Below are 19,601 nucleotides of genomic sequence, written 5' to 3'. Positions count from 1 at the left end.
ATAATAATAATCCTTGCATTTGATCTAATACCTTATTACATCTTCGAGATGTCTCAAAGAGCTGATATAAAGATATAATAATAACCCTTGGATTTGATACAGCGCTTCATTACCTCCAGAAAAGTGATCTCCCAATTGACTAATCAATTTGAAACCTTATTATTACATATACACGATACTGTTCTGCGTGCACTCATATATATATACCGAGTGTAAGGCAGAGTACAGTATCCACTCTACACACAGTGAGTCATGGCATAGTGCTAGTGAGTGGGAGAATGGGGTAGTGCTACGTACACAACACACACAAACACAAGACAGTGCTCATCAATAGGTGTATTTTTTTTAACCTGGTAATGTTTATATGCTTCTCCCATTATTGTTGATCCTGTATATGCTATCACTGAATTACTGCAAGCGGCTGTCCTGTGTCCCGGTGAGCGATGGATGCTCCACAGATCTGTGCCTCCACCTGTCTCATGCCTCACTGATTCTAACTGGCAGATTGGCACAGGGTGTCCCACACATTGGGTGTTGCCATGTATGCACCCGGAGGTGTTAAATTGCCAACCTGCTCCACTGCATGTAAAGTATAACCCTAATTAAATCTAATTTAATTAGTCCAAAGCTGCCCTCAAACCTTGTCCACAGACTCTCCAGCAGCAGTAAGCACTGACTTGGCATCAGAGGCTGATTTTTTCTCTGCCGTCCCTCGTCCAGTGACCCTGAGGCCAGTTGGAGAGAGTGTGAGCAAGCAGCATGGCACAGCATGCGGTGTAACAGACCAGGTTCGCACATGAACGAAGGATGGTACTAGGTTTGTGCGCGAGGGGGTCAGTGAGAGTTCCTGCGTAAGAGGGTGAAGGAGCTCAGTGCGTGCAGACCGCAGGTGAGGCTAGCCGGCACAGACACGCTGTTGGAAAGAGCACAATCGGAGTATTAAAGGCACAGCAGGGAGACACCGAACAAAGAATGGAGCTGTAAAGGTCATTTAGAAGACCCTTTCAAAAAAATATATATTTTGGTTTCAAGCAAGAATGAATTTACGTGAGCCCTTGCCTTCGTCTTGCCGAGACCTCCTCCAGCACATTGTATATGTTAGATAGTGAGAGAGGGTGTATTCGTTGGACACAAAGGATGTATGTTAGTTAGACAGTTAAAACGGGGGGTGTTACAGTGAGAGGGGGTATGTTGGACAGTGAGAGAGAGTGCTAACGTTAGTGAGGCATTGGGGGTTGGGGGGGTGGGTGTTTGTTAGTTAGACAATGACAGGTTATTGAGTGTTAGACTGTGAGTGAGCGGATAAGTTGTGAGAATGATTGTGTTATAGTGAGCGAGTGTGTTTGACAACGAGAGTTAGTGTGTTGGACCGTGAACATGCATGTGAGACAATGTCGCTGCTCTTTCATTATCTTTACACATATGGATGTGTTCATCTAGTTAACTATCAGGTGATTATCTTATCTACGATTTATTTGATGTTCGTGACGTTAGTTTCATGAGAGCAGAACCCCGGTGAAAAACTGTAATTTATTGCTTCCATTTTTGGTATATACGGTATTTAGTTTCTCTTGTGTTGTCCCTGGGGATGCTGGGCTAATCCTTGCTCTTGTGATTATCCTGTGATTAACTCTGAATAATGCAACAGAAAATCACAGTGAGCTTCACAGAGCCTGTGATCTACTTTTTGGCTTGAAACCCAGAGAAGGAGCTCCGCTGCCTCAATGACCAAACGGTGAACAGTGTGCGATTGCATTCCTGAGGCATTGACCCGTGTCTGCAGTGCTGTGTCCAGTAGACAACGCCCCGGTGAGAAATTGTTCGATTTCAATGTCAAACACAGAGATCTTGCCTTTTCCTCCCTTGCCATGCAGTGTGTCCAGCAGCGACACTCTAATAACTCGCTCTTCCAATAAAGGAAATGAATAGCTAATTCCTTCAGGGCTTCCACTCAGGCTCTGGTCTCCCTACGTTGTATAGACATAAAACACAGTCTAAATGGCAGCTACCTGCCAGGTGTCCTGAAGGAAGACATTGAGTGGGAGGAGGGCCTGCTTTGTCCAAACCAGTCTTGTGAAAGTGTGATCTTGTGATCTGACATAATGATTATTAATGATCCAAGGATTTGATATAGCGTCTTATCATATCGCCGAAACTTCTCAAAGTGCTTCACAGGATTTACTGTAAATGTAGGCGATTGCAGGAAACAATTTACGAGCAGGAATGTCCCACAAACAGCTATGAAGTAAATGACCCAATTTTATCTGAAGAATTGTTGGCCAATGACACCAGGAAAAAAATCTTTTTTCAACTAATGCCACAGGATCTCTTAAGTACAGCTGACCAGACAGGTGGGAACTGGGTTCTCATCTGAAGGATGGCACCGCCAACAATACAACCCCTTTTCCCCCCTGTACCTATGCTGAAGTGTCAGCCTAGACTGAGTTTAAATTCCCAACATGGGGCTTGAACCCACAACCTTCTCACACAGAGCTGAGAGTCGAGCCCGGCTGACACTGTGCACCTCTCACAGTAACACTATCTTAAATGCCTCACGTCCTTCACTATAACAGTCTCCTTTCACTCTAACACTTTCTGATATACATCACACTCTTCATTGCGACACACTCTCGATACCTTCCGCATCGCTCAATACCTGCTGTAGCTCCGTGAATCATTAGAGCTTTACACTGGCTTTACAAAGGGATTATTTGGGAATATTTGGGTGTGTCTCCCAGAGCAGCGCCACATGATGTTTGGCAAGGTCGCTGGGTGGCAGTCAGTGCTGGCTGTTGACGCACGCTGGCCACTGATTAGAGGTAGTGTCAATAATCCTCTTGAACTTCATCCCACCAATAGACGCGACATCTTATTGATTGAACGCAAAGACAGCCGAGACAACCGTGCCAATGGCAATTGAGGACTGATTCCCTCTGACGACTGATTCCGAAATGAAATACGATATAAGACTTCACTCTCCTGACACATCATGCAACGGAGTTCTTAAGATGCGGTTTTCCGGCTGAGTTGGCCAGAGTTAATGAACTCCTCACTCTGCTGCGAAGCGGATGTTTTGAGCCCCAGAGCCGAAGAGGGAGAAACCACACTGATTTGGGGGTCACACGCCACCCTGTGGCCACTGACAGAGCTGCAGTGGCCACAGGACACGGATCAATCCTTTCCTTCTCTGTTCGAATAGTGGCGTACAATCTTTTTAACATTCACTGAACAGGCAGATGGGACCTTGAAAACTTTAGAAACAAATCAGGTAGATTTCTGCTGGAACGTAATATCTCGGGGTACAGTTTGGGACACGACATGTCGAACGACTGCCAGGATATCCTGTTGGAAGGTGAACTCGATGGACCTTGGTCTTCTTTCGCCCAGCAAGTTCTCGACCAAAGGACACCACTTCCAAGAATCAGCACACCCCCTATCCTTGCATTGGAGTGTCATCTGAGACCGTATGAGTTCAGAATCCCAACGTGAGAAAAGAACTATGAGAAAACCTGGATTTAATTGGCCATTTGTTCCTTCAGCTCACTCCTTCCACAGAACCGTATGCAATCTGCCCAAACGCATAATCACTGAGGGAAAGTACCCAAGTGTCTAATGTGTTGTATATTGTGTACCTGTCAGCATCTTTCCCTGGCTCTCTCTATTCTCTTCCATTTCCCTCTCTGTTCCCCTCTCTGTGTCTCTGTCCTTGCCCCTCCCTCCCTCTGTCCCACTCCCTGCTTCTGCCCCACTCCATGTCATATCCCTGTCTGGCTGAGAATAGGGTGAATCTAGAAACATTTCCTTCCTTTGATGCAGGGACAGTGCACTCTATCACTTTATTACTGGCCGTACCAACTCGGCCAAACAGGCTGTTTCTGAGCCATAATTCCTATGAATAATAACCTGCTGGTTCATCGGGAATACTTTGCTGCTCCGGACTCACAGTATTATCTGTACAGTAGTTACCACCTGCTATCTCCTCAGCACTGTAGCTGAGTACAGGCCCCAAGCCAACAATGCGTCACACAATGCAACTTTGTCCTGTTCTGTGTCTCAGGCCCTGTGATGGAGATCCCTTCTCTGAAACTAAGGACTGCATTGTACCTGGACTAAAAAGTGAGAAGTGTTTATTTTACTGCAAGCAGTGATTAAGAGCTCATGGAAATTATAGCTTAGGGCATTTGTGGATAGAGATCAAATTATATCTTTATTAGGTTTCCTCTGGTGTGATTATTGAGCTTGGAATTAAACCCTCTGGCAGATTGTATCAGTTAACTATTGGATATAAACACCGGTCAGGTTCGTTTTAGTCTGCAGTAAAGCAATGGTGTTGCCGGCTCTGATGTACTGCTGCTGGATTCGTATTCAGAATATTCCCACTTTAAAACCCAAGCCCAGTATGGAGACCTCATCTCTTATTGGCAGAGTAACCATCTGTAAGTCTAGCTGGGTGGGGAATCACCAGTTGAGCTGCATGTTAGAGCTGTGAGGAAGGGAGGGCAGTAATTGAGCTGTGAGCTGCGATGACTTATTCTGTAGGAAACACGGCGGCTCATCTAAACCAGCAATGTTCTACATATAGCAGTGAGATGAATAACTAGTGCATCTGATTTAGGACGGGAGGGAGTTTTGGCCTGGATACCAGGAGAATTGACTGCTCTTCTTCCAAACGGCAGCACGATCTTTAAGGTTCAACTTGATCACACAGATGTGCAGCTCTTCTTCAATACTGCATTGGCGTCACCTTAGTGGGTGAGTTCAAAGTGCAGACTTGGGGCTTGAACTCACAACCACTTGACTCAGAGGCGCTACTCACTGAACAAGGCTGACCAAACCTGCTCCAACCAGCCTTAAGGCAATGAAATGCAAATACATGACACTTCTGTGGGCAGATTTCCCCAAGACAGAAGCCCAATCAATGGAGAAGTAATAGAGGTATTATTGCGCATCAAAAGTCTAGCAATTCAGATTTTTCTGATCTTTATAACCGTATTTCTTACATTTTTGTTTTGCAGGGTTTTTGCTGTTTAAGGATTTTAGTCTGCATGAAATCGACGAGGCAGTTCCCCAGCTCAAGTTCTATGAGGAGGTAAGAACATGGACCTCTCTACTCTCCTGTCTCTGTTCTCAGAGTCAGTTGTCTCACAACGCCTGGTGTCATAGTGCCTCTCAAACGAGCAGAGTACAGGGTCAAAGCAGTTACGACACGTGACTCCACTCTGTAGACTGTATGTCATTGAAATTGGAGCCCACCCCCCTGTTTAACCCCCAAATACTCAGAAAAACTTCACTAATAAACTCGTAACAAGCAGTGAAGCATTTTTCTCCAAATTCCCTTCAATATTCCTCGTCTCCAACAAGCATTCCCTTTTAAATGAATTTATGGCGTTGGCTTTAACAATAGCTTAACAATGTTATGTTTGTCGAGTGGTGATTGGGTGTCCCTAGTAATTTTGAGCGCCTGCCTTCAAAAGGGCATTTCAGCCTTGGAGGTAGTTTGAGACGTGCAACAAGTATAGACAACAGTGATAAAAACCAAACCTTTCCTGCTCAGCTCCCGCCAACCTTTCCTTTTCTCTGTCACCAACTGTATATATCTCCCTGGTTGCTCACTCTAGCTAACATCTCATTTCATCTCTCTGTATCTCCCATATTTATTCCCTGTTTTCTAGATCTCCTGGATCTATTCCCTGTTTTTTATATCTACCGGCAGGTTAGGGTTCCACAAAGGCTTCAATACATTCTCATTGTCATTGTGTCTCAATTGTACATCACTTGTTTCTATGACGAAGAGCCATCATTGCATCCTTGTGACAGGACAGGCTGTCACTTCAACGTTCAGATAGACGATTCTGACAATTCAGAGTTGATTTATTCTTCTCTGTCTGGTTTCTAATGTTGGAAGGCCAATCTTGACATCTTGCTGTGCTGACCCTGTCTCAGATATTTCTGTTGGAAATATGTCACCAGACTCCTTCGTACAGAGGTTTTATTGATGAAGGGAAGTTTCTGTGGCCTATAGTATATCATGGTCGATGCAAAGGAGTGGTAGTGAAGTAGAGAATGACACGGACATGAAGTCCCACTCACTAACTTTGTATTTCACATTTTCTGCTCGTGTCCCGAAATATTAGAGTCTTTTGTTTTGCCTTTGTCTTGTGTTTATTTTGGTCCCACTAATCGGGGGAAGTAAAAATGTAAAGCTTTTGCACAAATTTGACTAGTCTATCATATTCGCGGTCCCTCACTCTGGCACTGACCCTTTGTTCCAGTGACAGACCAATTCCCTGTGCGGATTTTAGATTCAACTCTTAGGGGGATCCAAGAAACATTTAGGAGCCTGGAAATTCAGCTGCTTTTCATTCAGCGGAGATGGGGCTACCTCTGTAGCTGAGCTTGTGATGAAAAGCGCAGCTTGTCAGGAAGGAGCCTTCCTTTCTCTGTTTTCTGGTTTAGTCTTTGGCCTACGGCCCTCAAGGGGTTAACCCCAGGTCTGTGTTGATGCTGCAAAGCCCCACAACACTGATGCATGCTGCTTATGGGTGTGCCGGGAATACTCTGAATTATTTATTGCTATCAGATTCAATCAACTCCAGCACAAGTCACTGCAAGGTTCTGTTCTTCAACTTTCCTAGTGCTGGGAGATTGTTTACAGGTATTGAAATATTGCCTGTCTCTCTCCCATTCCCAGAATTTCCCAGCCAATGTGCTCTCAGCCCCAACAGCATTCCTGACTGAATTGCAAAAACACCCATTTCCTCCTAAATATCCCAGATCTATTCCCTGTTTTCTATATTTCCTGGATCTATTCTGTATTTTTCTATGTTTCCTGGATCTATTCTGTATTTTTCTATGTTTCCTGGATCTATTCCCTGTATGTTTCCCAATGGACTCACAGCATTGAAAACTCACTGTCAGATGTGTAGGATTAATTTAAGAAACAGTTAGAGGCTGCAATGGGTGGATATTCTTGGAAGAATGAGATCAAATGGGCCGAAGGGCCTTCATTCTTCATCCGAACCTGTCTTGTGATCTTGTGAATCAGTTGTGTTCTGATGTTTGCTGATTAGTGAGTGAATAGAACAGTTGACATACTCGCATGCTTGTAGCCCAGGGGTGCAGGGTCCAGCCCAGTACACGAGCAACATCTCTTGCCCTGTTTAAATCATTCTAATCTCCCGTTTTAATTTATCTGTGCACATTTGCAGATTACTAATCAGCTATTTAAACACTTTGATCTTATTTTTGCATTTCGGTCTGTCTCTCACACCTGTTTGTCTGCCTTCTCTCACACTATCGCTGTCAGTTTGTTCTCTCTCTCTCGCTTGCTACGTATATGCACGCACCACATATAGCCTGTATTGTTTCCTCTACGAATCTCCTCAAACCCTAACCTTACCAGGCTTCGCTGGTTCCCTATTTCCCAGTGAATCAATTTCAAGATTCTCATTCTAATTTTTATATGCCTCCATACCCTTGCCCTCAGTGTATATCTTCAGTCCTTCTCTTCTTCCCATCCCTTTTTTCTGTTCATTTGGACCTGTTGCATTTTCCCACCCCTTAGCAACACCATAGGTGAGTGACCCTTCAACTCTCTGGAACTCTCTCCGCAAATCCCTCTCCCTATTACCCTCCCTTTGTTTTCAAAACCAATCTCTTTGACTTTGATCACTTTTCTCCTACTCTCATCTCTCAACCATCTCTCTCTCTCTCTCTCATATTCTCCTGGCAAAAACTGGTAAGCACTTTCAGACATTTCAACGTTGCAAAATTATATCAAATTCAAACATTATTATTATTATTTCAGATAAAAGACTATGAAAAGCTGGACTCTGAGGAAGATCGCTTGTGTAGAAGTCGGCAAATCTACGATAGATATATAATGAAAGAGCTGCTATCTTGTTCACATGTGAGATTGCATTTTCATTCACATAGTACCCATAATTTAGGGGGTGTAACTTAAACCCAAATTTGGGGAATGTAAGTCTTCATTGATACCCCAAATGTAGGAAGGGAAACTTTTCATTTATGCCCAAATATGGGAGGATGTATCTGCAGTGGGTGTCGGGGTAAACTCTGCATTTGTACCTCACAGTATGTTGGGGTGGGGGGGGAAGAACTGGCTGATCTGTGGTTTAACTCCAATTACCTGCCTTTGCCCCATATCCCTTGATACCCTGACCTAACTATTATAATAATTTGGTCCCTCAATCCACGACTGTTTGTGTGACACTGCTGTGCGTAGTTGGCCACCGCGTTTCGCCCACAAAAGCATACAGTCACTACACTTCACAATATATTCAGTGAAGTGCTTTGAGACGTCTCGAAGACGTGAGTGATAAGGAGCTATATCAAATGCAAGGATTATGATTAATATTATTATTAGTTAATTGTATTCCAGTCTCAAAGCTCCCACTTCAGGGATTGACAGAGTGGTTAGAGAATGGCACTCTCACGAAGAGTATAAAAGTTAATTGTGTTTGTAATGTCTCTTCCCACAGACGCACACGCACACACATACACACACACACACACACACACACAGCAAAATGAAAATGCTTCACTGGGCTAGCTATTAACATGGTTCTCTGTTTACTTTGTTTCAGCCTTTCTCCAAGCGGGCTGTAGACCACGTACAGAGCCATTTAGCCAAGAAACAGGTTCCACCCAGCCTCTTCCAGGTAGGTGCTGAGAGCAACAGGGTGATGTCTCCCAGCAGCACTCTGTGGGAGTGAGCTGAGACATTCTGCTTACAGATTCAATCAGAACCTCTCACGCATCCCATTGTTGTAAGATTGACAATACGTAAGATGGTATCTCTTTCTCTCTCTCTTGTGTCTTTCTCTGTCTCATCTATTTCTGACTCTTTCTTCTATTGCAAACAATGAGTAAGTGGGAATCCATAATACTCATCATGCTGTGCACCAGATAAAATTGCCCCCATTTTAAGTCGATGGTAGGGAATAAAGAATTCCTCTGCTGTTTGCTGTCGTCTTGCTTTCCTGTCGCTGGTTCTCAAGATCCCTGCCCCGTTTCCCCCCCCCACCTCCTGAGGGTCTTCGTAGCTCGAGTCCCCATCAGCTGAGGGGAATGGCGGTTGTGAGCAGTAAATGCTGGTGAGAGAGGATGCCCTGTCCATTGTATAGCATCTCCAGTGAGTAAAACATTGTGTAACTGGCAAACGCATTCAGTATGAATGGGACACAGCTACAGTTTGACTTACATCTCTACATCTCTCTGTGACTTTGCCACAGTTTATAAAGTACTTCACTTGCCCCTTCTTCTTCTTCAGTTCTCCCTACAGCTCACACCATTTCCCACCAGAACGGGGAGTTTCGTCCACAAAATTTACAGTCAATTCACTTTACAGTATATTCTGTGAAGCGCTTTGAGACGTGATCAGGCACTATTATCAAATGCAAGGATTATTATTATATAGGTGGTGTTCTCCTGAATGTTTGCCACTGTTACTGTGATACAAAGAGCAGCCAAGGACAATGATTTTTCCAGTGATCTCCCATTCACCCTCTGGCTGCTCCTCAGCACCTTTCCCCACCTCAGCAGTAGTCTGACTGGGATGGAAAGCTTGACAAGTTTGGGTTTCCAATCTGTGTTGTGTGCAGAAAAGCACTGGACAAACATTGACCTTGCCGCACATACTGCACGCTTGCTTTGAAGCTGCCGTTAGTCTGAGGCAAATGGCCAGAGTCTACTTTCCAAGATTCAGTTTTATTATAGGTAGTTGTGTTTTTTTGTGTGTGAATGGATCTATCTATGGATGTGTATGTGTGGTGTATGTGCACATAAATGTGAACCTGCAGTTCATTGTGAAGCTGTGGAAGCACCTGCCATCTGGTACATATTCAGATCTACAGCCTCTTTAAGTTTTATATCTAATTCCCTTTCCTTCTCTTCAGCCATACATTGAAGAGATTTGTGACAGTCTACGAGGGAAGATATTTCAGAAGTTTATAGAAAGGTAGGTTCTGGGCCTGTGTGCGTGTATATAGAGAGATCTGTATGTGTGAATGTGTGTTCATATAGAGAAGTATTCATTTACTTCATGGCTGTTTGCGAGACATTGCTGTGCGCAATTTGGTTGCTGTGCTCACTTACAAAATGCACACTTTAGAGTAAATCCTGTGAAGCGTTTTGAGACATCCTCCCAACATGAACGGTTCTGCATCAAATAAAAGGACTATTTTATAGAGAAGCACACATTATGTATGTAGAGATGGATGTGAGCGTAGACAAGAGAAGTACTGTGTGAGCATATGGGTGTATATGGAAATGTACAAACTTGCTAATTGCCTAAAAGTACAGAATTTTCTTTTAAACTATTGGCAAACGGATGGTTATAACAACAACAACTTAAATTTATATAGCGGCCTTCGCAGTACATATTGTGATCTGTTTAGTGCTACATTTAATATTGTGCCCATTGAATGTAACTAGATGTTCTGGAGTGGGGTCCCTCTCCCCGCCCCAATGCCTTTTTCAATGTTGGGTTACAGATTTTCATTTCTGACTAGCCAGAGGCTTTGAGATTTGTGTTTACTAAAAAGCTGAGATCCCGCTAGCCAAAGGTTGCATTCCACAAGCCAATGTCATGGATCCAAGTACATTCAAATGAGAAATATTCCACAACCTGTTACATTCACTATCTGCAATGGAGGTAACAAACAGACGACAGGCACTTTCATAGGCTTCTGGACTGCAGCATAGCACAGCTCCTCACACAGCAAGCAGTGACCTGGGGCTCCATACCGGGGTCTCCCTCCGCACTCCCGCACAGTGTTTCTCCAGTCGTTATGTTCCTCAATATTACAGACACAGCAGCAGCTTCTCACTAATTGTCTTCTCTCATTTCCTTCACAGCGACAAGTTCACGCGTTTCTGCCAATGGAAGAATGTAGAACTAAACATCCACGTAAGTACTGCCCAGGAACCTTTACCTTCATTGTAGTACCTGCACCTCGGGTTGTGTCATGGGCTTCAGTGAGAGAGAACCACCGGAACAATGCATACTCTGTTATTTCACAGTGCAGTTATTTGATGTGTTGTGATCTCAGTGGCAGGCTTGGCACATCCTGTTCATGCAAAGCCTTCGCACAGTGGGGTGTTAGAATGTGGAATGCACTGTCCCCGAAGGCTTTAGAAGCAGAATCAATATAGGTGTTTATAAAGAGAGAGAAATGTATAAACCTAACAGCTCAGAAACTGATTCCTTGTGTGTTATCTTCTCTACTCCCTAACTACCGCCCCATCTCCAACCTCCCCTTCCTCTCCAAGGTCCTGGAATGAGTTGTTGCTTCGCTCCTTCCTCTCCCGCCACTCCCTTCTCGAACCCCTCCAATCGGGCTTCCGTGCCACCCACAGCACAGAAACCGCCCTGGTCAAAGTGACAAATGTCATTATGTCCATCTGAGACCAGGGCTCCCTTTGCCCCCTCGTCCTCCTTACCTCTCTGTTGCTTTCGACAACATCAACCACTCTATCCTCATCCACCGCCTCTCCTCTCACCTCATTTTGTTGTTGATCTTAACCGGGTCAACAATGGGGATGACAATTAACGTCCAGATCTCAAAATAAGGAGGGGAAAAGACGTCAGGATTTCTGCTTCTGATCACTATCCAGAGAGTCTTGTTGGAAAGTGCGAATGTGTGATGACTTGATCAGGATCATATGTGATGCCCCTGCAGGTTGAAAAGCTGCCAAAACTCGTTTCACTGTCTGTCTATCTGTCTTTAGTAAGAATTTGCTGAATTAAGAGCTGTCAAGTTTGTGTTGAGATTCTGCCCTTACTGTAGTTTACGTCTGTATTTAGCTTGTGAGATAATGAGGAGGCACTTCTGTGACTTGGAAACTTTGACTCTGTTCCAATCCTTACACAATATTATATATACGGCTTCTCTCTTACCTAACCCAGGTTCTCAATCTTGCCTCAACTGTTTCTTTCTCCTCCTACCCCCCATCCCCCACTGTGTTTCTCAGCACTCTCTCCTTGGTCCTCCTTTTCATCATCTACACGTTCCCTCTTGGTGACATTATGGGGAATGGCAGGCATTGAGTCTACTTCCATGTGTACACAGATCTTTTTGCCTCTATTCAAAAGAGGCTGCCTCGTTTCGCCCACAAAATATACAGTTAATTCACTTTAAAGTATATTCTGTGAAGCGCTTTGAGACGTGTCGAAGACGTGACGCAAGGATTATTATTATTAGTGGAGCACTATGTGTAATGAATTTTACATATAAATCCCTTTATGTTCTGGTAATCTTTGTGGCCTTTTTGTGACTGGTTTCTACACTGCTTTTACAGACAGAATAATAAGATCCTGCGCCACTGCTCTCTCCACTGTTCAGTGTTATCTCCACTGTTTATAACTCCCTCACAAACAAAAACAATTGTCTGACATGGCTTTGATGTAATAAACATCTCTGGCATTTCTTCCACGTGGAGCTTGATCGAGAGAGACTCAACTCTGCACAAAGGATTTTACGGTTGGTCCTTTTGCAAGAGTTAATCATATTGCTGAATTTCTTTAGTAGTTGTTTGGCTTTTTTCCACGATCTTTATATTTTGCAAAGTGTTAACACAAGCCTTTATTTATTGATCGGTGGAGGTTGTGAGTGACACTCTTGTAGTGCAGTCTGGGCTCAATGCAGAGGCTATTGAGCTCAGCAGAAAGAGACTCTTTGTGCCGTTGATTTTTCTGGCAGAGGCGGGAGTTATTTTAGGCACGAGTCCACTGAACATAATCTTTTATTGTGTCCGAATGCACCTCCGCGGCTGGTAGGCTTTGCCATTGCTCAGTGTGCGGCTTGTTACTACGCAGCTCTGTTTTTGTGGCTCTGCAATGCATACGCGTCTCACTGCTCGGTCACACACTGCACAATCTGCTGCTCTTAAATCTCCGGCAATCAACACAGCTCCCAAGGTCATTTGCTGCTTATAAACAAGCAAAAGCCTGAAATTAAAGGCAAAAAATATTACAGATGCTGGAAATCTGAAATAAAAACAGACGTCGCTGGAAATACTCAGCAGGTCAGGCAGCATCTATGGAGGGAGGAAAGTGAGTTAACATTTCAGGCTGATGACCTTACATCAGAACTGAGTTTGTGAGAAAGCCTGAAATTTACTCACAAACTCTCACGCTCAGCCTTAAGCTATTGACTTAAAATGTGAGATTGTGGAGAATTTAGGAAATGTTTGAGATGCAGACTTAATTGGAAACCAGTTCTTTTTGAGATCTGTGGAGCATGGGTTCTACATTAAGACTGAGTCTTTCAAAATTTTCAAATATTAAATGCTAAGAAAATGTGGGGTTTTGGGCCAATAATGTATTCCCTCCTCTTCGACTGTGCCTTCGGCCACCCCACTACCTTTCCTCCTCCCTGTCCAAATCCCTGACTGTCCAGCGCCTTGGGACGTCCCCACTGACGTGGCATCAGTCGCACAAGTATCTTAACATATAGAAATGCTACAATGAAAGGCGTATACCCTCTATCTGAAGTTAGTATATCCAGGGAATATCTTCTGTCCTAAATCGTCCATTGGAATGATGCTCATGTTCCATTGTTTCCCAGTTAACTATGAATGACTTCAGTGTACATCGAATAATCGGGAGGGGAGGATTTGGAGAAGTGTACGGATGTAGGAAAGCTGACACTGGAAAAATGTAAGTATTTCTACTTTAAATGAGAGTTCTTTAGGAATAATTATTTGTAAATCTGCATTTAATATTCAATCCACATATAAAAGAGGACATAGATTAGAGTATGTCACCTAATGCAGATTGGGCTATGTTACACACAAGATTAACACAGATTGGGGTATGTTACATGTAGAAAACCACAAGGAGTTGAGTGAGTTACCCGAGGGATCGTGCGAAATTATGCGTATGTACCCATGGCTGGGTATCCATCTTGATTGCTTCACCAATTGCTGCTGCTGAAGCTCTGCTCTTCCAACTCGTGAAACCATAGCTCAGTGGTCTCACACATTTTAAGCTGAGCTGTGCTGCTACCAAGTGGCTTACAAGGAGTTACGGGTGCCTGCTATCAACTTAGTAAATTCTCAAACCTATGCTTGTTGGATATCTAATGACAAATGACTATCCTCTTGGGACTGCAAGCCAAAGCCCTCACAGATAAGGTGGTCCTTGTAGGATAAGCAATGGGAAGCTTGCCAAAGAGCACTCGTATTGGCAAACTGTGCAGTTTTAACTGGTTGAATTCCAGCACCCAACACACACTCTAGACTCCCCAGGCCTTGGTAACCTCTGGCTGATATTTTGCGTAATCAGGTAAACAGGATGTGTCCCTCTGGGGAGAGAGTGGGCATTCCATTCCAGACAAATTATAAATTTCCATTGCCTAGCTGGCATGCATATGTAGAACTCTCAGTCAGAATCGGATACTCCAAGGATTTTCGCATGCGTCAGACACCCAGCAGAACAAATAAAATCGATGTGTGTTTTTCCCTAGTGATTTGTACCTTGGGGAGGAAAAGTACTGAGTAATTATTTACTTGTATTTACTATTTTCAGGTATGCCATGAAGTGCTTAGATAAAAAGCGAATCAAGATGAAACAGGGAGAAACGTTAGCCCTTAATGAACGGATCATGTTATCACTCGTCAGCACTGGGGTGAGACTTTAGAATTTCTTGGCATATTGCTGGTGGGTGGCAGGTGTAGTGCCCAGAATGTCAGTTCAACAACACAGAAAGTTACATTTTTAGAAGCGCCCTTCACTTGGAAAATGTCTCGGGAGTGTTTCACAAGAGGTCGTACGAGGGAGGAGTGGGGAAGGTGACAGTACATGCCATTCAAAGATGTAGATTTCTACGCGGGATTTGAAGACAGATTGAGAGGGTTGACGTGCAGCGGTAGCAGGTCCCGGAGGTCAGGGGCCTAGTTGTTGAAGCCTTTGCCACTAACAGTAGCCAGGAGTGGGTGGTGGAAGCACTGCAGGGCCATGTTTGCCGTGCGGAGGAGATGAGTAGAAGAGTGGGTTTGGGGGAGATCACAGAATTAAGGTGTTACCTGTGAAGGGATGATTAGGTGAGGATCTTGAAGTCAGTCCACTGGGAGACGGAATCAGCAGAGCTCACAAACAGACGTGAAGTGAATGAACAATTTTGTTTGGAGGATTGTTGACTATGATACCTGGAGACACACTCTTTTCAAATAATGCCATGGGATCCTTAATGCCCACCTGAACAGGCAAATGCTTCTCCCATGCTCTCACCAAGAAAAAGGAACTTTCATTCTTCCATTGCCCCATCACGTCAAAAAGTCTCAAAGCACTTCAACTGTCATGGCTATTTTGATAGAGAAATGTGGGCATCCGTTTTGCAAACATCAAGGTCCCACCCACCGCGATGGTAAATGACTGATTAACCTGGAAGATTGCGGGTCAGGCAGACAGACACGCGTGCACATGAGGGTGAAGAGAGAATCCGAAGTGACAGGCCAAGGTTAGCAAGAGCGTGTGGCAGCACCTCGGAACAGACTCTGAGACCTGAGAGGGAGAAAAACAGACAAATGGTAGCCGGCAGGGCAGACAGACTCACAGACACTGGGAAGAGAAAATAAACAGAGAGAACAGGGAAGTAATTACAGAATGAGGAACAGTCCTGTCGCAATCAGCTCGAAGTGATTAATATCTATAAGGAAACAGCTTGTGATATGAGCCCTCAACTGCTCTGGGAATGGAGTTTCATTTGGTACAATGAATAGCTACCCTCACACCAGGAGAAGGGGATTCATTGTTTAGCAAAAGGAGAAGATAGTTTGGGCTGCGGAGCTGGGGTAAAAACACTCTTTAGGTGAGTTGTGTAGCTCACAAACCATGGCTATCACGTGACAAGTTTGATTTCAAGAACAACAACAACTTGCATTTATATAGTGCCACTCAAGCAGGATCGACTCCCAGAGCGGTCCCAAATCGTGAAGAGGATAAACTGGGTTTATGCCTAACAACAATTGAAAACATCTGGAATAATTTAGCCAGTGATACGCTGAAGTGGAAGATAGATAGATGAAGGTAGACGGATGTAAGGTAGATTGGAACCAGAAACAGTACCTATCCACACAATGACTAGGTACCCCATTAGAGGAAGCAAAAGGATGCGTGTGTGATTATTGATCAGTCACTGGAGGTTGCTAGACAATATGAAACTGCTCTCAACAAAATGAATCAACAATAATAATAATCCTTGCATTTGATACAGAGCTTTTCACGTCTTCTCGACGTCTCAAAGCGCTTTATAGAACATGCTGTAAAGTGAATTGACTGTGTATTTATGGGCGAAACGCGGCAGCCAATTGCGCACAGCAGTGTCCTACAAACAGTCGTGGATTGAAAATGACCAATTTATTATTGTTTTGTTTTGGAGGGATTATTATTATAAGATTGTATCGCAAGACAGTCGAAACAGAATTACTCTGACCTTATATCAACGATGAGGCTACATCTAGAATATTGGGTGCAGTTTTTGGGCAGAGTTTAAGGATATGGAGGTGTGAGCAGACAAATACTCCACACAAGTTAACATTAAGCTTGGTTTTGATAAGAATAAATAGGGAATACTTATTTCAATAGCTGGTGAGTCAACAGCCAAAGTAGCCATAGGAGAGATGAGGAGAATTTGGGTTGATGTGAAATGTCTTGCCGGTAATGGTGGTCCATTTTAGCTTTCAAGAGGGAATTAGATATTTATAAAGGAACAATTTGCAGGGATATGGTATGGGGAAAAAGGAAGTAAATGGGACCAAATGGATAGGTTTTTCAAAGAACCATTACAAGTACATTAGGCCCAATGGGCTGTTGTGCTGTAAAGTTCTATAGTTCTGAATATTCTGCAGGTTTTTCCACATTAATGTTGGGTATCAGAGTCTCTGGGCAGTCCACGGGTTAATGATGTTTTCCCCTTTCAGGGAACCCATGCCCTTAACTCAGCTCAAACTTGTAAACTAAAAGGGAATTGAAAGTGCAAACTCATTTGTGTTATGTTCAGCACTCTGGGATTTCCTGTGCCGTTTATTTATTTCCAGCGTTCCCAACACAAGTGAAATTGTGCAACTGACTGCCATAAAATGGTTTGTTTATGGGTGTGTCTGTGATGCTGCCAGATCTCTGGTTTATTAGCTGCACTGTGCTAATGGCAGCGAGCTCCCAAAACAGCTTTTAAGAATGTGGATCCAATTAGTTTACCTGCTGTGTTGGAGCGACAGTGAATGAGCACTATACTCTTTCACATTTATTTATCTGTGTTTGTAACTCGATAGTAGTGGTAATGACAGACTGCGGTGCAACTGCCTAAGCCAGCGAAGGTTTGATTTAATTACTGTGCGTTGCTATTTGTCTCTTATTACTTATTGTCTTCATTTGTTAAAAATATTTTTATTTTTCTCATTGTCCTTCAGGCTCGCTCAATTGCACAGCTTGGGGAGGGTAGTGGGGAGAAAGAAAAGAAATGTGTATATAGAGGGAATTGATGCATTGGCTCAGGCTGGTTTCTTCATTTCGGCACCTCTGGAGGAAATTAAAAGCCAATTAAAGTCTTGTTCTAGCTTTCAATTTGGTGTCGTCTCCATCCTTTGGCCCTGGAGGTTGAAGAGAGATGTCTGTTTAATTGCTGCACAGTGTAAAAATGTGGTAATGTTGTGCTCAGCTGTTGTCTCTTTCTCTTCCATTCCAGGACTGCCCTTTTATTGTCTGTATGACCTACGCCTTCCACACGCCTGACAAGCTCTGCTTCATTCTCGACCTGATGAATGGTAAGACAAGGACTTGCAATACAGTACAATTTACATCTTGGGCCATGGATGGGAGGGAGTCAATGACCGTTGGTTGCTGTGTAGCTTTGGGACTCTGATTAATAATAATTCTTGCTTTTGATATTCTCAAGTCATTGAGATGCACCAGAGTGAGACTGGTGTGTCTCAACAACACGAGAATATCAAATACAGGGATTATTATTATTTGCCAACTCCTTAGTATTGCACCAATCAGTGATTCAGTTAACTGGTGACTAAGGAATCATTTAACAGGGTGCAGATTTGTCAACAAGCCTGAGTGACGGGCATTACCCTGATGGGCTGCGCCTTGGTAACCACCTGCTTGTTCTGTTTCCAGGTGGTGATCTGCACTACCACCTGTCACAGCACGGTGTCTTCTCCGAGAAAGAGATGAGGTTTTACGCTGCTGAGATTATCCTGGGTCTGGAGCACATGCATAACCGATTCGTAGTGTACAGGGACCTGAAGGTAAGCGTACCCAATAGTAGCTTACAGAGACCTGAAGCTATACATACACCGGTAGTGGACCGTGAGCTGGAAGTAAGTTGGTGTACAGGGAAGGAAGCTAAACTTCCAGAATCTCAGTGGTGTGCAGGTGGAGGGGGCTGGAGCGGTGGGTGGGGGCTCTGTGTGTGTGTGTGTGTATGGTGTGCAGGCCAGTGGAGTGATTTGCGGATGGTCAGAGGGTTTTTATTGATCAGCCAGGTGCCTGACACACAGGAAAAACCATCACCACTGTTAAGAGTATCCATAACAGACTGAGTGTTCCACGTAGGTATACCACCTACACACAGAAGTTTCCATGTGTCTGCTTACCTAATTCTGGAGAGTATTAGGCCCAAGTCCTGTAGAGTCCTGTAGCTCAGTGGCTAGAGCACTCGCCTTGCAAGCGAGACACCTGGGCTCAATTCCAGGCAGGTGAGGGTGAAACCTTGGGCAAGTTTCCTTACTCCACACCTAATAATAATCCTTCCAAAACAAAACAATAATAAATTGGCCATTTTCAATCCACGACTGTTTGTGGGACACTGCTGTGCGCAATTGGCTGCCGTGGTTCGCCCACAGATATACAGTCAATTCACTTTACAGTCTATTCTGTGAAGTGCTTTGAGATGTCTAAAAGACGTGAAATGAACTAAATCAAATGCAAGGATTATTAGTATTATAAGACGGTGAGTGCCAACATACCCAGAGTGTATGTTGTGCGGCTGGAGTTTAATCAGCTAACACAGCATAATTTTCCATTGTGAGTACTGTCTGGCTAGCTTCCCTTTGCTTCTCCAGCTTGGACCACTCTAATTTAGTGGTTTTGTGTGTGAGTAGCTGGGACTGGTGTGTGGGGGTGGGGACTGATTGCGGGCGACAGAGAGAAGGGGTGGTGTGTTGTGTAGTTTTAACCTTATGGGTCAGAGGAAACTACGCTTTGTGTTTTATAGCCAGCAAACATTCTCTTGGATGAACACGGACACGTGAGGATATCGGACCTTGGACTTGCCTGTGACTTTTCAAAAAAGAAGCCACACGCCAGTGTGTACGTACTTGCTGTCTTATCCCTCTATGTACCCGCCTCTGTCCCCCTGTGTGTACCTCGCTGTATATTTTATGTTCCTGCCATTCAGCTGCAGGGTGAATGAATGTGATGTTAGATCTAAAGTACATGATTTAAAAAAAATTGGAACTGACCTGGACATTCAGCTGGTTAGGGTTTGCGTGAGGGATTGGGGAGGAGGGAGAGGACACTTGGCAAATCAGCCGCTGAGCGGAGTTCTAGATGATCGGCCTGCAACATTCAT

General features: G+C 44.0%; 1 protein-coding gene across 2 annotated transcripts in view; it reads left to right on the top strand.

Annotated features, from left to right (window-relative positions):
• The window catches only part of grk3 (G protein-coupled receptor kinase 3), a 69,769-nt gene that overhangs the window by 34,776 nt on the left and 15,392 nt on the right, over window positions 1-19,601 (top strand). Inside the window, exons 1-11 of one of the 2 annotated variants that reach the window (XM_042337252.1) lie at window positions 4,730-4,752; window positions 5,016-5,089; window positions 7,808-7,909; window positions 8,607-8,681; window positions 9,918-9,979; window positions 10,879-10,930; window positions 13,590-13,681; window positions 14,552-14,651; window positions 17,709-17,787; window positions 18,146-18,276; window positions 19,245-19,339. In XM_042337252.1, the coding sequence (XP_042193186.1) occupies window positions 7,883-7,909; window positions 8,607-8,681; window positions 9,918-9,979; window positions 10,879-10,930; window positions 13,590-13,681; window positions 14,552-14,651; window positions 17,709-17,787; window positions 18,146-18,276; window positions 19,245-19,339 (713 nt within the window). In that variant the 5' untranslated portion in view covers window positions 4,730-4,752; window positions 5,016-5,089; window positions 7,808-7,882. Of the gene's footprint in view, window positions 1-4,729; window positions 4,753-5,015; window positions 5,090-7,807; window positions 7,910-8,606; window positions 8,682-9,917; window positions 9,980-10,878; window positions 10,931-13,589; window positions 13,682-14,551; window positions 14,652-17,708; window positions 17,788-18,145; window positions 18,277-19,244; window positions 19,340-19,601 lie in introns of those variants that run through there. The other variant, XM_007901920.2, reaches the window with a different exon arrangement.

This window comes from Callorhinchus milii, unplaced genomic scaffold, assembly GCF_018977255.1.
Source record: "Callorhinchus milii isolate IMCB2004 unplaced genomic scaffold, IMCB_Cmil_1.0 Scaffold8, whole genome shotgun sequence".
Lineage (NCBI taxonomy): Eukaryota > Metazoa > Chordata > Chondrichthyes > Chimaeriformes > Callorhinchidae > Callorhinchus > Callorhinchus milii.
This window is presented reverse-complemented; position numbering and strand designations above follow the sequence as displayed.